Source organism: Sorex fumeus, unplaced genomic scaffold (genome assembly GCF_029834395.1).
Source record: "Sorex fumeus unplaced genomic scaffold, SorFum_2.1 ptg000086l, whole genome shotgun sequence".
In the NCBI taxonomy this organism is placed as follows: Eukaryota; Metazoa; Chordata; class Mammalia; order Eulipotyphla; family Soricidae; genus Sorex; species Sorex fumeus.
Genome location: NW_026606143.1, coordinates 31718387 through 31736754, shown reverse-complemented (window position 1 = coordinate 31736754; position 18368 = coordinate 31718387). Strand labels below are relative to the sequence as shown.

General features: G+C 44.3%; 1 protein-coding gene across 6 annotated transcripts in view; it reads right to left on the bottom strand.

Moving 5' to 3' along the window:
- Positions 1-14935, bottom strand: part of RPS6KA3 (ribosomal protein S6 kinase A3) — a 124069-nt gene extending 109134 nt beyond the window's left edge. For 3 of the 6 annotated variants that reach the window (XM_056131084.1, XM_056131082.1, XM_056131085.1), the window contains exon 1: positions 14375-14501. Coding sequence is in view for 1 of the 6 variants with exons in the window: in XM_056131081.1 (XP_055987056.1) it covers positions 14375-14443 (69 nt within the window). In the remaining 5 variants the exon portion in view is untranslated. Of the gene's footprint in view, positions 1-14374; positions 14502-14895 lie in introns of those variants that run through there. The other 3 variants (XM_056131086.1, XM_056131083.1, XM_056131081.1) reach the window with 3 other exon arrangements.
- Positions 14936-18368: the final 3433 nt, after the last annotated feature.

Genomic DNA, 18368 nt, shown 5'->3' with positions numbered 1-18368 from the left:
TGTGAGGGTGGGAAGGAGTGAAGGATGATCGGATACCTGGTTACACATGCCCGAAGCACCCAGCAGGGGGAATCCAAGTGCTGTCTGCTTTTGTTAGCCAGGGAACGGGAAATTAGATCCCTGATTTGCTCAGCCAACACCCTTGAGGGGGGGGGGGGGATCTGAGTCCTGCTTCTGGCTGCTTTGGGGTGGGATAGGGGTTTTATATTGCCATTTGTTTAGGACAGAATGAGTACAACCAAAAAGATGTACTGTTTTTTAAGGCTACACTTTCTCCCAATTGGTTAAAAATAACATATCTCTCTTGTAATCCTTTCTGTCGTGCTTGTGGATGTTTTCGGGTTGGAAGATCTTACAGCACCCTCTCCAGAGTACTTGGATGCAGTAAGAAAACCTAGGGTACTGTGTCATTTCTTGAATGTCAGGATATACAGAATTGGTCTTGTTTTCATCTTTCAGACTATTCTTGTGCTTGTTTGCTGTGTTATGTCTAAGATGTTTTAGTTACCAAGCAGCTATCTGGTGGAATATGGTTCTTCCACCTTGACAGGAAGAATTAAAAGGCTCCTTCAAGTGATTCTTAAGTTGAAAATCCACATATTTTCTATTTTCTTCCTTCGGAGAGGCACATTCAGCAATGACAGCAATCTAATCCCCAATGTGTGCAGTACCAGGGACTAAACATACATGCTCCAGTCTTCCTGGTCCTATTTTCTTGTGTGTTAAAGGTAGCACTGTCGGGTGCTAAGGTGGTAACGTTTGGTTTCTAGTTGTCCACATTACAGTTAAACATGTACTATGGGAAATTCCTGGAACATTATAGATAATAATAATAATAATCCCTTCTGCAGATCTAGTTGCATCTATTTATATCTCTCCTGGTTAAACTAGTTCGTTCCACTTTATTCAAATGCCTGTCATCCTAGTACTTTTAGACTATAATATTCCAAGGAATACAATTTTATTTTATTCATCATCATCTAACACAAGATCATACACATTCAGAACAGCCAGGAGGGAAAAAGGATAGCTTTAAAATTCATTTATGAGCTTTGATTTTTAATAATCTAAGATAATTTATTTTTAACTTGCGTCTGACATTTATCTCCTTAATAAGCCCTCCTTACTGCAATCGACAATTATTCTTGAATTATACTAACCATGAGTAGGAACCTCGAGGAAAGAAGGCAAATGGGTTGTTTTACACCTTTATTTCTTTAAATAAAAACACCTGTACATCTCACACTTGAAGATATTCTTGGGGAAAAACTGGTTTATCTGTAGACATTTAATTTTACCTTTTGTTTTTAATCGACTCTGATGGAGCTTTTGTTTTGGTTGACCTTCAATTACTATACTCTTGCTTTAAGAAGCTAGATAGGGCCGGAGCGATAGGACAGCAGGTAGGGTGCTTGCCTTGCAAGCAGCCCATCCAGGTTTGATCCATGGCACTATGTATAATACCCCAAGTCCACCAGGGAAGTGGTCTCTGAGTGCAGAGCCAGGAGTAAGCTCTGAGCACTGCCAGGGGTGCCCACCTGACCCCTGCCATGCTGAAACAAAAATAGAAAAAGCAGCATCTAGAAGATACTATAAAATTGGTGGTGTTGTAAAGAAAATGCCATTACTTGCATCTTCGCTTTCTATAGTTAAACTTTAGCTCCTTGTGTTCCTTTGGGATTTCTGCTCTGGCTCAGAGAAGGGGTAGACCAAGTGATAAAGTTTTCTAAGGTATGCCATAGAACACAGGGGTCAATCAATCCAGTTGGAAAACCACTGTACTAGGAAAAGGTTTGTATTTATCACATCTAAAAATAAAGGAACATTTTTAAAGACTGTATTAAAACTCGGTTTCCTGATAAGAGTTATGTATAACATAATATGGGTAAATATCTTCTGAAACAGCACTAGAGCAAAATAGCATTTTAAGTACTCAAATCAGTACCAAAATAAGCACTAGAAAATTATGTATACAAATATACAATAAGTACATGAAAAGATCTTTTAACATCCTTAATTATTAGCAAAATGCAAATCAAAACCATAATGAGATACCACTTCACACACACAGAATAGCTATAATGGCTGTAAAGATAATAACACGCATTGGCAAGGATGCAGAGAAACTGGAATCCTCATACGGTGGGAATGTAGTACTGCACAAACAAGTTGAAAAACAATTTGGCAGTTCTACAAAATGTTAAACATAGTCTCACTATATGGCACAGCAGTTCTATTCCTAGGTACATCCTCAAAGAATTAAAAAACAAATGCTCAGATAAAAATGTGTAAACAAACGTGCACAGCAGCATTACTAATAGCCCAAAATACAGAAATACCCCAAATGCCCATCATCTAATAGACAAATAAAATGTACTATACCCATACAATGGAATATTAGCAATAAATGAATGAAGCACTGGTATATGCTACCATATGGATGACCCCTAAAAATAAGCGAATAATTCCTACACAAAGACCACATATATTGTGATTTCATTAATATGAAGTGTCCAGGATATATAGTAACATAAAGTAAATTACTGGTTATCAGGAGTTGTGGATAAAGGGCTTGGGGACTGACAGCTAAAAAGTATGGAATTTTCTTTTTGGGTGATGAAAACGGTTTTGAATTAGGTAGTGGTGGTGGCTGCAAAACCTTGTGAATATACTGAAAACCACTGAATTGTCTATATATTTCACAAAAATAAATTGTAGGGTATATAAATTATATCTGAATTTTAAAAGTGATTTTTAGAGAATTTGATCTAACAGTTGACATGCCCAAAGGGAAAGAGAAGCAGTAACCGGAACTTTCCTTTACATTTTATTTTCTTCAACTGTAGCAACATAACAGTTAAAGTTTTCCAGTTGAGCCAGATTCTTTTTTGAAACTTTTAGTGTAAAATAGGTTTTTCAGAGAAGAAGCAAACATAAAAAGGTAATTATTCAATAAACTGTAATTATAAAACAGAGCAGAACCTCGATAACCTCTCAGTGTCTGTATTGCAAACCATAATGCCCAAAAGTAGAGAGAGAGTATGGGGAATTGTGTCTGCCATGGAGGCAGGGGGGGTGGGAAAGGGGGGTATACCGGGGATACTGGTGGGGGGGAATGTGCACTGGGAGGGATGGGTGTTTGATCATTGTGTGATCGCAACCCAAGCATGAAAGCTTGTAACTATCTCACAGTGATTCAATAAAATTGAAAAACAAACAAACAAAAACCAGCACATCTCTTCAAGCACACACCCAGGAGTTTCTATCTGATGGGCCTGTGGCAGCTAAGCAGTCCCCCTTTCCCAAACAGAGTTAATTTTTGTTTCAAATGTCTGTTTTTAAGATAGCTGTTTGGAAAATGCAAAAACACTTTCCCATACAAAAAGCCGACTGAACCTCAACTGTACTTGGCGAGTAATTTCAACCTCTCCCCTTTGGCGTGGGGAGCCAGGAGATTGGGGTGGTGAGTCCCTCATCAGTGCGGCTCATGGGGTTGAAGGTCCAGAGGCCATTCATTCCTGGTTCCGGGGTCACCAGGACTAGTGCTCTACTACACCTACTAGTGCTCATGGAGGTATGAAATGGGAGCAAATTTGGGGTCTTGAGCATAAATGCAAATATGTCACCAGCCCTCTGACATATCTGCTGGCTCTGAATATTACTTTGCCAACTCTACCTATCAACAAGTTAAATACTGTCTCAATTACAACAACAATTGTAGTTCATGTCAGGATCACATTTGCTCCCTAGGTTCTGTTGTGAGAAGAGAGCTTCATGTCATACATGTGTGAGGAGGCACCTGTCTTTTTAGATTATCAATTCTTACACAATGGGAGGGCTGGGGCGATGCGGTAGGGCATCTGCTTTGTGCGCAGCTGGCCGGGCCAAGCCAGGTTCGATTCCTCCGCCTCTCTCAGAGAGCTGGGCAAGCTACTGAGAGTATCTCGCCTGCAGGCAAAGCCTGGAAAGCTACCCGTGATGTATTCAATATGCCAAACACAGTAACAGCAAGTCTCACGATGGAGACGTTACTGGCCTGCTTCAAGCAAATCTATGAATGGGAGGACAGTGCAGTGCAGTGCAGTGCAGTAGACCTCCTCCTATGCGCTGGCGTGCGCGCACACACATACACACTTCCCCCGCCCCTGCAAACCACCTGGGTCCTTTCCCCCTATAAGAGATTTCATCTAGACATCTAGAGCCTCTCACCTATGTGTTCTTCTCAACTCAACAAACATTCTAGTGTAAGTCTAAATTTCTGCAATCTGGGGTTGCGTTCTCCTCTACTGCTGTACAACCATAAACAAGTTAATCTCTATAGGTTTCAGTTTCCTCTTTCCAAATCTCCAAGTTGAGACAATTATGTCAAACCATTGGATTTGATTGAAATCAAGAGCCTAGTGAGAGGACATTCAGTAAATGTTAGTCTCCTATCTTATTTTCACCTGCAAAAGAATAGTGAACTTAAAATATTTCCCCAGCATTTAAAACTGCCCTGAAGTTGTTTCTTTAAAGGCTAATTTTATTTTCCAGACTTAAAAATTAAAACTAAATTAAATACTTATTAATTTATTTTGGATTTGACTACTCTGACAGATGAGTAGTCAGAAGAAAGTAGACAAAAAGTAACAGAGGGCAGAAATAAAGTATATTTGACCTTTAAAAGGTAGGATGGTTCTTTCATATTTTGCAGTTACGATAGATTTGGTACACAGAGATAGCATTGATTAAAGATATTAGAGCTGAAGGAAAAAATGCAGGGGTAGAGCTACTTGTCTTGCATGCGGCCAAGCCTGGTTTGATCCCAGGAATTGCTTGCATAGGGTCCTCTGAATATCACCAGGAGTGACCCAAGTGCAGAGCCACAAGGATGTCTTAAGCACCACTACATATGTCCAAAAAAGTGAAAAAAAAAGTCATACTGAAATGTGAATGGATGGTAAAATTAATGTTACTGAAATAAACCATGCTATATACAAGTGCTCTATTAATGTATGAGCGAGTTGATCTGCCTCAATGGGTCTCAATTTTCCTATATAAGCAGGGTTGGGCTGAATTCATCTCAGCTCTAAAATTATGTCTGTAGCACTGTAGCACTGTCCTCCCGTTGTTCATCAATTTGCTCAAGCGGGCACCAATAACGTCTCACAACAAACTGTGGGACTTGTTGTTACTATGTTTGACATATCAAATACATCACGGGGAGCTTGCCAGGCTTTGCCGTGTGGGTGAGATACTCTCGGTAGCTTGCTGGGCTCTCCGAGAGGGACAGAGGAATCGAACCCGGATCGGCCACGTTAGCCGTGTGCAAGGCAAATGGCTTACCCGCTGTGCCATGATTTTTAAAAATTCTTTCCTGTGCCAATCCATTTTTCCAGTGGACTTCCCCTAAAGCCTATGTGTTATCACCTGAATACTCCTATAAAACAAATTACACGAAGTATAGAACAGTGATTTGTGAAGCATGTACTACCTAGGACAGTTTATCAAAAACTTCAGGTAGGGAACAAACATGATAAACTCAATTAGACATTACCTGAAAAGGCACATATTGATATATTCTTGATCTATAAGTATTAGTCTATCAATTTCAAATTTCTAAATTACAAATAATAGAAGGCAGAGTCGAAAAAATGATGCAGGAAAATGGATTAAACTATACTAAATCTATAAGCTAGAGGAGCACTGTTCAATGTAAGGTAAAGGTAAAGGCCCGCCCGTTGATCGTCGATTTGCTCGAGCGGGCCCAGTAACGTCTCCATTGGAGACTTTGTTGTTACTGTGTCTGGCATATCCAATACTCTCGGTAGCTTGCCGGGCTCTCCGAGAGGGGCGGAGGAATCGAACTCGGGTCGGCCATGTTGGCCACTTGTAAGGCAAACTGTTCAATGTGGCAAACACAAACCATAGTTTACTATTAATTCTGCTTTTTTGTTTTATTTTTTGGCAGTGTAAAGAACTGAACCTAGACCCTCATACATGTAGGCTCTACTCCTGAGCCACATCCATGACCCCCTACATGTTAGTATTTAAAAACAAAAAAAATTTTAACAGATTAAAATGAATACTAAAATTCAGCTCCTTAGCCACACCCGCAACATTTCAAATAGCACAAATGGCTAGTGCTGATATTGGAAGGTGTGTTTTCTTTGAAGTGAATCTTCCTATTTTAAATTATTTTCATGTAGACTCCTCTCCTCCTAAATGTTAAGAACTAAAGTAATATTCTGAATAACTGAGGTTTTTAGTATAGTGTCTGCAAGATTTCTGGAGTAAATATTTATTTTTAAAGCACTACACCTGATACGCAATTAAATCTATCAATGTCAGAAATGCTCTTTCGCGTCAGGCTATCAACTGACATCTCTTTCTAACACATATCAAATGACCTGAACCAAGTTTCCTCCAACAAATTTTGTGGACCAAAGGATTAGCAGCAACCTCACTGAAAAGCAGATGACCAGGTCAGATTTGAAGAGATCATTATATGGAAGATTAGAAAAATCAGTTTATATGATGGGTAAAATGTAATTAGTTTTTAAGCTATGTACAAATCATTTAGATGGGAAATTCTGGCCTAAGATATTTCTGTGAATTAATAATTCTTTACTTCTATTTATACTACTAGAGAATGGCAACATAAAAGTCCTTTTGAACTTACACATGAATTTAGGGTTTCTGATATTCAGGAAACTTGTCCTATATCAGGGGGAAAGGAGAACGACCCAATCACACACATACACACTCAAGCCCAAAAGACAATACAGAGATTTGACTCCAGGTGGGGCAGTAGGCTAAGCTTTCCCTATTACAGCTGCCTGTTCCTTAGTTCATTCAAATTCAGTTCTGGCTAACACCTTCAAAAGTGGAAGAAAGATTCCTGCAATTAAGCCATTTGTTATAGTATGTTGAGATGTAAAAAATCACTGTTTATTTGTAGGTAAGATACCTATTAAGCAAGTACTTCTCACCCCAGTTGTATATGTTTGTGATGGGCAGAGATCAGAATAAGGGTTACAGTACTTGACAAGCAGTAAGTAAAAAGGTTAATTTTTGTGTGTGTGTGAAGAGTTCCCAAGTTACAAATGGCTGCCATCAAAATATTAATACTACCTATTTGGTTTCTAGTAACTGAAGGAAACAACTGATTTAAAAAGAGTAACAGGAGAAGTAAGCGATCGAGAACGAGACAATTTAAAGAATTTATTTTAAACTACGAAGATTAAACATAAGCTACAGAGTAAGTCAATGCAGAAGTCATTCAGTTAAAGGCAATTAGCTTGATGCCAAGGTAAAATATGACCATTAATTTGGAGAGCAGTAAATAAAATTTTTACTTATGCAAAAATTTCATTTAAATTATACTTAAATTTAACCCATTTTTAGTAAGAAGGAAAATTGTTGTCCAATTTAGAAACATTTTAATTCAAAATGAAACAAAAAACTTTTGAGTTAAAAAAGCTTCGATTCAGTCAATTAAACCCAACAGCTCATTTCCAGGCAATAATGGATCACGTTACTTCAGTTAGCAGATTTTCCAAACCATGTTCTGCAGAACACTTGTGCCCTTGATACTTTAAAAGACGGTTCATAAAAAACAAGGGTGGGGGAATAGATCTGACATCAAATCCCAAATGCTGTGGGCTATATTATCCCTTGTACAGATTGACCATGCACAGGATCTTAAAAAACCTAAGGTGGCCAGAGAGATAGAGCTCAAAGCACTACCACGAGTCACCCCAGAGCACTGCCAGGTGCGGCCCCCAAACAGATAAAAAACATGAAATTTCTAGGAAGTTACGCAATAAACACTGGTTCACTCTTGTTTAACCCCACATTTCCCTAATCCGTGTGCTTTTGCTTTGCTTCCCCTGCCACCACACCAGCCTTTTGGGCAGGGGAATACAATTGTTACGGCACAGATACATCTTTAATATTTCAAGACACTTCTCAGATTAAAAAAAAATTATGATATGCCTTGAGTACCACTACGACACAACAAACCAAGCCCAAAGGAATTTATTTGTAAACCAAAATCCAAAACAAAACAAAACAAGCCCCAAACAGTTACTCATGGCATATTCAAGTAATCAAAACAAACTGTTTAGGGCAATGGGATGTACGGCTCGGGGCCAGAACACATGCTTCCATGTGTGAGACCCTGGGTTTGATGCTGGGCATCAAATTTTTCTTAAATCATAAGAAACAAAAATGTGCATAAGAGTAAGGGAGGCTTCTGTATGAATTTTTGTCTTTAAAAATGGCATTAGGACCAGAGTGATAGTACAGGGGGTAGGGCATTTTCTTGCATGCGGCAAACCCATATGGTCCCCCAAGCACCGCCAGGAGTAATTCAGGAATGCAGAGCCAGGAATAATCCACGAGCACTGCGAGGTGCTATCCAAAAAGGAAAAAAAGAGACATTAACAGGAGCTGGAAAGATAGTATAGCAGGGAGGGTGCTTGCCTTGCACACAGGACCGAGCTGGGTTCAATCCCAGGCACCACATACAGTTCTGTGTCTAGCCAGGAGTGATCCCTGCCCGCAAAGCCAGGAGTAAGCCTTGGCCAGATGGTGGCCCAAGAAACTAAACAAAAATGACATTAACAGGACCAGTTATGTGGCGACAGAAAGTTCACCTTGGTTGCATGTGTTAAGTCCTGGGTTTGATACCTGGTACTGCAAAAAATAAGTAACAGAAACAGCACCGAAACTAAAATAGAATAAAGATGTGCTTTCTGTTTTGGACAGTAGTCAAAATTCTACAATTTCTGTTGTTAACTTTAAACTATATTTTTCTATAAAGTCCCTGTTTAACAAGAGAAATGTGCCATTTCTTTTCTTTTTGCGGGGCCAGGGATTCAACCCAGGGACATGTGAAGCAAGAGATCAACCAACACATATTTTTAAATTGTTCTTGATTCTGAAAATTACCCCAGAGGAAAAGCACAGAACTTCCTTTCAACAGTTCTGTAGGACAATGATTATAACTATATTAGCTATTAAACACAAATGGTATACTGAAGCAATTACTTTAGATATATTATTTAATTCTCACACCCTGAGTAAATATTATTTTCATCCTTATTTTACATATTAGACTATTAAAGCATAGATATAATAAATAACCTACATAATATTACAAAGTTATTAAGTGGCGAGCCAGGATTTAAACCCACATCTTTATGGCTCCAAAGCTTATGTTAGCACTTCTTCCACGCATCCAAATTATCCCACAAAGAGCCTTCTATATTTTAAGCATATAAGCAAAATTGAAATATTTAACTGGAAGTAATGAATGCATTTGCTTAAAATAGGCCAAATGTATTAATAGCTATGTTCTATAGACAATTTTATCCTGAAGATGTTTTATCAAATATATATGTGTGTTTTGCTAGCACATTTTATTTAACAGCTAAGATTTATACTTTTTAAAATTACTTTTGAGCTAAAAATTAATTTCTTCATAGGGGCCACTCTTATAGTGCTGCCCAGGACAGGGACAGGCAACAGTGGGGCTCAAACACACGGTCTCACACACGCTAGGCAGTGCTCTACCGCTTGAGCCATATCCTGTCCCAAATTGTTATTTTATCTTTGTTTTTAATAGTTGTTTTATCTTTGCTTTATACTATTTGGTATTAAATCAATAAACCAGAATATATGAGCAATTCTATTTGATCCTGACTGATGATATAGTAAACTGTTAATTCTAAAAATACAATGATGGGGTGGGCGGGGGGGAAGATATCTAGTACCAAGTACTAAAACACAGTTGCTTGCTTTATCTTTTATGTGAACTGGAATGTGTGATGTGTTTATTTTCTCAACTGCAGTCCAAGGCTGTAAAAGTTGTTTTAGTGGCCCCTATTTAAAAAAAAGAACTAAAAAACACATGAACATCCAAGTATTAACCATACTTATACACGAGCAAGAGACTACCAAGATACCTTACAATGTAATTTGATCCACTGGGTCTAAAGCATTCAATCTGCACTGGGCGAGATGGACCACTTGATGTCACCCATCATTCACAGCTTGCAGATGGCAAGTCCCTGAGCACATAACTCTAGAGTAAATCTTGTCAACGAACACAGTGGTATATTTTTGTTAGTGGATGACAAATTTTAAAAAAATCTTTAGAACAATTCTCCAATTCACACTTCTGATAAATGATCTGCACTACTTTTAATCATTCTACAATTTGCTAAATGTCATAGACTTTCAGAAGAATGCACACCCCAATCCTAGCATCCCTTCTATATGAAAATGTACATAAAAGATGTGATTTACACAAACGTACTAAAGAGAAAGGCTCCCTACATTCCTTTCTCTTTATCTTAAAATTTAAGTGAACATAAATGAAGCTGCACACATTTTTTGGATCAACTCTCAGGTTGCCAAAACAAAGTAGAAATTCCTAAATTTTTGTTTAACAAAACTGACATTCTGTATCATAAGCACTGAAAACAATGAAGTGTCCAGTATTGTGTCACGAGTACTTGACAGTTGACACGTAACAATACCTGTCCTCTCCTCAGATCTTCACTTGGGGGAAAGAAAAAAACCTGAAAGATGGGTAAAAGTGAAACAGGAAAACGAGAAGAAGCTTAATAAAACATTTCTTCAAAATCAATTATCATACTTTAATAGAATTTTCCCTTTTGTATGAAATATAACAATATCATAGAAATATTCTAGAACCCAGTATCTTTAAGGTTAAAAACGGCTGCACAGTCATTGATGTTGTTCTCCAATACAAGAATCTTATTTCTCATACAGAAAAGATTTACAGTTATTATTTTTCATACATTATTGGTACTTGAATTCAAGGAGGCCTTTTAATAGAACACATTTCTTTAAAGACAAAGTAACAGATTTTATTATTTTTGAAATTTCTTTGTATCCAGATTTACAATCCTTTACACGCTACTAAGATGGAATAGTCTTACTTTAGGCTAGGCATATGAGCCAGTAAATGTTCCTGACACTAGTGGAGTGGAATTTGTAGAACAAAATCAGGCATATTTCATCAATAACCATCTCCTAAACTGTCAAATGTTCAGAAACGGACTAGCATGCTGTTTTTAATCTTGTACCAACCTTAGCTTTGTTTACAGAGTTCTTCCTTTATTATCCTAAGCTTGCTTCTGCAAAACGTTGACACTAGCGTGCACCACCAGTGGTGCACACTTGAATGTGGTTTAATTAACACAAATTGCAGTGCATTGCCAGCGTCAAGTCACCGTGTTAAACATTCGACCTATCATATTATGACCCACGTTTCAGCGCAGTGCAGGAATTTTTGTTTTGAGCACCATGACACCAATCTGAGGACTTAAAGCAGCAACTTAGAGTGAAATTCTTAGGTGTCTTAAGATTGTTCACATTTCAGTGTTGGGTTAAAATTAAAACAGATAATACTGATAGTCACCCCATTCCTGACATTCATAATTCATTCAGACCCATCAACTGGGTCCATGAACTGTATATGCCAGCTACAGTGTTAAGTGCTGAGGATACAGAGAAAACAAAGTCTCTGCTTTCAAGAGTTTACATTCTACTGGGAACCACACCACAGAAGCAAATTCCTATACAGATCAACTCTGGAATCTTTTAGCCCATTAAATTTTGCAATGCATTTACTCAAATGACTACTTCAAAAACTCTTATCTTTTTCAGAAAGATTTTACTGTGGTAAAATACAACTACTCTCTGATAAGAACTTACTGGGGAGAAGGCAGAATAGTCATAATGGTTAGCCCGGTATTAAACTTCTGAATGTAAATTACCCACTCTTCCCTTTTTAATGCAATTTTTCTAAATTTGTACAGAAGAAATCTACTTAAACAGCTGAACTACCAAAGGCAACAAAATAGCTAAAGGCAATTTGTTAAAATCTAGTTTTAATAAATTTGGGCAATGCTGCTTCCGTTTGACATACGTTGTGTCAGACTATCAAAAAATTCTTTGAAAATGGCAAACTGTGGAATCCTTGCTGCCAGGTTCTGGAAAACATGACAGCTACTGAAATAACTAAGCTTTAACAAATGAGACCTCGTAATATCCTCATTGTTTCTGAAAAATACATGATCTCTAACTACTGACTTACTTATTTGTACCCTGAATTTTTGCACAAAGGATTGGAATCATCTACCCTAGGACAAAGCAAAACACACGAATTATCCTCTAGGCTTTGAATCATGGCTCTGCCATTTACTATTTATAATCTTTGTGCCCATAAATTCTGGGATTTTTTTCTGAGATTCTGTAATACTTGAATATGTGACAATGGGGACCATAACCCTACCCTGTTGGTTTATAAGAGGGACAACATGAAGTAGCATGTAGCACAGTATCTGGCATATAGTAAGTGCTAAATAAATATCAGGTTTGTGTCTCCTTTAGCCAAATGTATGCTATATAGAAAAAGGATAAGGTGGAATTTAAATTAATTTTTAACACATTGATTCATGCCAAAACTCTATGTGGACTGATTCTGAGTTGCAAATGTTAACGTTTGCATCTGAAAAAAAAAAAATCAAGCTCAAAACAAATCCAATTTCTTTCCACAAGGCCAACACTTTGCGAGCAGATTTCATTAATCTTTCAGCTATATTACTTAACGTAAAAATTTTTGTGAAGAGAAAAATAGTCCTCTGGCATAGTTTCATTTTTAAAAATCCACTCCAGGGTAATTAACAATTCTAAATTTGACTTTCCTATAGATGTGTAGTATTAGACTGCCTAACAATTTTTCAATGAAAAATCTCCTAATTCTGCCAGTCTTAAAAAAACACCACGATTTCCTGAAAAAAAATTTTTTTTTGAGCAAACCTACCAATCCTTTCCACAGTGTTTAGTTTTAAAGAAATGATCCGAATGGCAAAAGACTACAGCACCAATCGTAGGCACGATCACAACTTTGCTGGCGTTAGGGAAAGCAAGTGAACATTGTGCTACAGCAGCAGAGGTGACTGGGGGGGGGAAGAAATTGCAAAGTGCTTTGAACTGATCCCCCTCCCCCTCCTTTATACCCAAGAATGCAAGTGTCCTGCATCTCAGATCGAACTGAGCCTCGTCCCACTGACGTAGCCAGTAACCCAATCCACCTCTCACACTGCGGAGGCCGGCGGGGCAGTGGCCGCCGCCAAGTCCACCACTCATCCGAGCCTGCCCCGTTCCACCCCCGCGGTTCAGTCATGCTTTCCAGAAATGGGGTCACTCACTAACTATTACACACATAGCCGAGCATCCTGCAATCTCCCAAAGTCCGCAGCGGGGAGAGAAGACCAGCAAAAAAAAAAAAAAAAAAGTCAAGAAGGAAGAAGCACAGACGCGCCACCATCAGGAATTGATTTTCTACTCCGGGAGCAGAGCGGAGCGTGGATGCCCGGGACCGGGTCTTGTCTCGATCATTTTCGCAGACCCGGGAGTCGGTGCCGGGACAGAAGCGCTCGGGGCTCCGCCGCGTCCGTGGGAATCCCCTGTGGCCACGTTAGGGCCGACTGAGTGGGGGGCGCTCGGCTGGAGCCGGGTGCGGACCAGCAGAAAGTGTTTTTTTTTTTTTCGGGCGCCCGCCGATCTCCCTGCCTATCACTCTCTCTCTCACCTCGGCGGGCAGGAAACTCAAGTTACACTCGCAGGGACCGGGTCCTCAAGCTTAGCGACCTCAGAAACTGCGGGGAGGAGGGGTGGGGGGGGGGGGGGTGCTGCGGGCGGACGGACCTCAGGCTTCCACTTTTTCCTTTGCAGAAACCGCTGCGGCAGGTTGGGGTGGCGGGAGGTGGGGGGGAAGAAGGCAGATTTTTTTTTCCTTCTCGGTGTCGTCCCCGCAACCCCCGAAGTCCCCCAAGTCCCCCAGACATCTCCAGCCCCGGGCCGGTTGGTGCGGCACCCCCCACGCGCGCGACAGTCTTCCCGCAGCAACTCCCTCCCCGGGCCGGACTCGAGAATTCCCTGCTCCCCAGTCGACCCGATCCACGGCACCCCCCCGTCCTCCTCCCACCACCCTCCAGGTCTCCGGGGGTCCCAGGGAAACCCCCGGGCGGGCAGGGTCAAACTTCCCAAGTCCTCGCCGCCCCCCCCGCGTCGCCTCCCGCTCGCCCACCCCCTCAACCCCCCACCCCACGCAAAGTTGCTCCCAAATCGGGTCCTTCGCCACAACCCGAGCCCCGGCGCCCGCTCCGGAGCCCACGCGCGCCGCCACCCCCCCAGCAGCCCCCGAGCGAGAGCGGAGGGCGCGGGGAGCCAGGGCAGGGGAGCGCGCACCCCCCGCCTCGCCCCGCCGCCCCGGGGCCACCCCAACTGCCCCCGCGGAGTGTCCGCGGCCGGGGAGGGGGCGCGCCGGCCCCGGGCGCCCCGCGGCACTCACCTCCGTGCTGTCGGACGGGCTCTCCACAGCCATCTTCTGCCACGGGTCCGCCAGCTGTGCCAGCGGCATCTTCCCCCCCGGCCCGCCGCCTTTACCGCCTCCTCCCTCCCCGCCCGCTCGCGGCCGGCCCCGCTCCGTCGCCGCCCGAGCCCCACGGCAGCGGCAGTGGCAGTAGCAAGGAGCGGCGGCGGCAGCAGGCGCACGAGCAGCAGCAGCGGCGGCAGCGGCGGTGGCAGCGGCGGTGGCGGCGGCTGCCCGGGGTTGAGGGCTCGGCGCCGACACCGACCCTGGAAGCCCGCGCGCCCGGCTGGAGACGCCCGCGCGCGCGTCGAGCGAGAGCCTCGCGCCGCTGCCAGGCACCGGGGCTCGCCCCTTTCTTCCTCGCCTCCTTCCGCCGCCGGGACTATACAGCTCCGCCCCCCCCCCCCCTCCCCTGCCGGTTCCCGCGCCCGCTCCCAGCCGAACAGCAGCGGCCGCGCGCTCCCCCCACTTCCGCTCACAACATGGCGCCTAAGCGATACCTGTCTCTCCCGGCGAGGCTGGGCCGCCGCCACCACCGCCGCGCGCACCCGGGGGGCGGGGCCTGGGCAGACGCGCTCCTCCTGGGCCGCGCCGCTTGGCCCCGCCCTCCTTCCGCGCCCCGGCCCCCCGGCTGCTGGGCCGCCTCGCCTACTTTCAGGAAGGGCGAGCCCGCGGCGCGATCTGGGGGCGTCGTCGGCGGAGGGCTGGAGGAGAGGGGCGAAAGGCTGGGAACCTCCGGCTCCCACGGCTCGGCGCGGGGCCGAGGCTCACTTGGCGATCTTAGAGAACAGTACTCCCGCCCAGCCCGGGAGGGACGTGCGCCAGGCATCAGGGGGCTGCGGTCCCGTGCCAGCAACTTGGGAAGGGGCGTGGGATCGCTTCTCGGCCGGGACTCCTCCCCGGGGTCCCCCTTAGCGCGTGTCGTTAGTGGTCACCGCGCGTCCCAAGATACCCACCCTCTCCAGAGTCACTGGGCAGTTAGTTACCTGCCGCACCAGCCCCCCCCCCGCCCCCACCAGACCCCCGCATCTCTCAAAACGGGACACAAAAGCTTCTTTCCCGGGATCTCCTTAAGAACTCGACCCTTGGTGTGATACGAGTATCTCCAAGTTGACGCTCTTGGATTCAATATTAAACATTTGGGATTCATCTGTTCGGCAGGGGTCGCCTCCCCCTCCCCTACCCCAAGCCCTTGGAGCTCCTGGACTTTGGCCGCGAGTTCCGATGCGACCCCCCCCTCCTTCCCCACTCCTTGCTCCCTGGACCTTCATGATGGGGAAAACCAGTTCCCCTTCCGAGAGGGTAGGGACTTGGCGGGGGGGGGGGGGGGCACTGTTTGAAAACATCCCGAGGCGAGAGCCCGCCCGGGGATCCGGCTGCTCAGTTGACTTTCAATAAAAGATTAGATTAAAAATTCAGGGAGGCTGTGGGAGGAGGGCGAAGAGGGAGGGGTTCTGACTCCTCCTCCCGCCCAAGATGGGGAAGCCCGGGGAGGAGGAAATCCAATCCCGGGCCGGCTGGCAGCCCCCGGGGACCGGGGGAGCTGGGTGGGAGCGGCCCGGGCGGCTGGAACGGTTCTCCGGGAGGCTTCGACCCCGCAGTGCCTGCACCAGGTGCCGCGCGGGAGCGGGGCCGCCGGGGCCGAATCGGGTAGAAGTGGCCGGGCGGAGTGGAAAGCTACTGCAGTCTCTGGCTCAGCGCCCTTCGGGGAGCAGCATGAAAGTGAAGGGAAATCTCCGGGCTCGCTGGTGCCCTTCATCCTTCGGGCCGGCGGCCCCGGCCGCCCGGTCCTCCCACGCCCCAGACCACAGCGCGTCCCCCGCCGCGCGCCCAGCGCCCGCCTTTGAACAGCTTCCTTTCATCCTCCCGGGCCCCGGCCACCTGGGGAGCGCTCCCCTGCCCCCCTAAGGCAGGTGTGAGCTGGAGATTAGAGCCCCATGGCCGGGCGGCCGGGTCTGCAGCTGCGGCGCGAGGTTCCTAGCTGGGCCGCAGAGAGGCAGGTGTTGGGCCCTGGTTGTCGACCACCCCCACCCCCAAACCCCCCGCCAACCGGGGTCCCACTGGCTCCTGCTGGAGGCCCGGGAGCCTCGTGGCCACCTGAAGAGGCTCCATCTGTTTAGGGAGCCCAGGCAGGCGGCCGGAAATCCTCGCTACGTGCCCTCTCCCGCAGCCTTCGCTCCCAGGGACTGCTCGGGGTTGAGCAACATCTGGGCAGGCTCAGCGGGGTCTCAGCGGGGTGGGAGGTTGCAGAGTACTCAAGTCCCCAACCGACTTGATGCAAGTGCAGATCTTTTGGCAGCCGCGTCTCCCTGATCCCTGGCGCTAAACTCAGCTAACCTAAATTGGAAGATGAGTTGTACTGTTGTTTTAAATTCACACGGAATTTATGTTTCATGGAGATGGCAACGTGACGACACCTTTGCTTAGAGCAAAAAGTTGGTCAACTTGGTGAAAGATAAATTACCACCTCCACGTGCTGACCAATTAATTCAGTTTTTTTTAATCTTTTCTTAAAAACGATTTTACAAAGACAACGTGTTTTTCACGTTGAAAACTAGAGGAATAAATTTTAAAACAAAATGAATAGATCTGCAAAGTAATGTGAACAGTAATCATGTTGCACGAATTTAGCGGTGAACGAAGTGTTAGCTATGGGCTATAGTACCACTAGTACAGCTCTCTGGCACTTGGGATATTTGATAAGTATTGGTGAATTGACTTAGAAAAACAGTATTTTTTCTTTGCTCCCCCCAAAGAAAAGTGCTGCTTCAGTTAACGATGAATGCCACCCCTGCTCCACATCCTACCCCTTTTCGCCCCCCCCCACTAAAAAAAATTAAATTCAAGACCCAAGAGTGGTGTAACAGTTCTCTGGCTCGGAGAATTTGGAAAAATCAAATGAGGTGGGGGAGGGGAGCTGGCGAGAGATGGTTCTTGTGGGTGACAGTAAAGGGAATTATTGGAAAGGAGAAGCTAAATATTGCCTATCAAATAATCACTGGCCCTATTCAGGCAAACATGACAACCTTTAGCCACATATGATTATTGAACACTTCATATTCAAACCAATATTTTACTGGTTGTATTTGAGGTGCGTTCTAAGTACAAACTTCACACCCGATTTCAAAGACATGACCCAGCAACATGAAGACTCCTTGGCATCTACCCTCGAAGCACAAAAACATCAATCCAAAGGGATAGTTCACAGCAGTGCTTATCTTAGTCAAGATAAGGAAACAACCCAAACTCCCAACTGCAAATGAATGCATCAAGAAATTCTGGTATAAAGTGGTACAATATGGAAAGTATCATGCTAAGTGAAATGAGTCAGAAAGAGAGGGATAGACATAGAAAGATTGCATTCATCTGGGGGATATAAAGTAACAAAGTATGAGATTAATACCCAAGAATAGCTGAGATCAGCACCAGGAGGATTACTCCATAACTTAGAGGCCAGCCGGGTATCCTAGAGGAAAGGGCAGTTCAGATAGAGAAGGGAGCACCAAATAAAGGATGTTTGGAGGATCCTCCCACGAGGGGAGATGCATGTCGAAAGTAGACTATGGACTGAACATGTTTGCCACTCAATGCCTCTTTTGCAGACCACAACACCCAAAAGGAGAGAGAGAACACAGGGGATTGCCCTGCCACAGAGACAGGGGGGATGGGGGGATGGGGGTGGGAGGGATATTATCCATGGTGGTGGAAAATGGGCACTGGTGGAGGGATGGGTATCTGATCATTGTATAATTGAAACCAAAGCACAAAGAATTGTAAATCTACAACTGTAAAAAAAAAATAAAATAAAATAAAGGGGAAAAAAAAGAAATTCTGGTATATATATATATATGGAATACTATGGAGCTGAGAGAACAGACAAAATCATGCAATTTGCTACTACATGGATGGGATTATGAGATAGCACGCTGAGTGAACTGTGTCAGAAGGAAAGGGACAGATACAGTGATCTCTC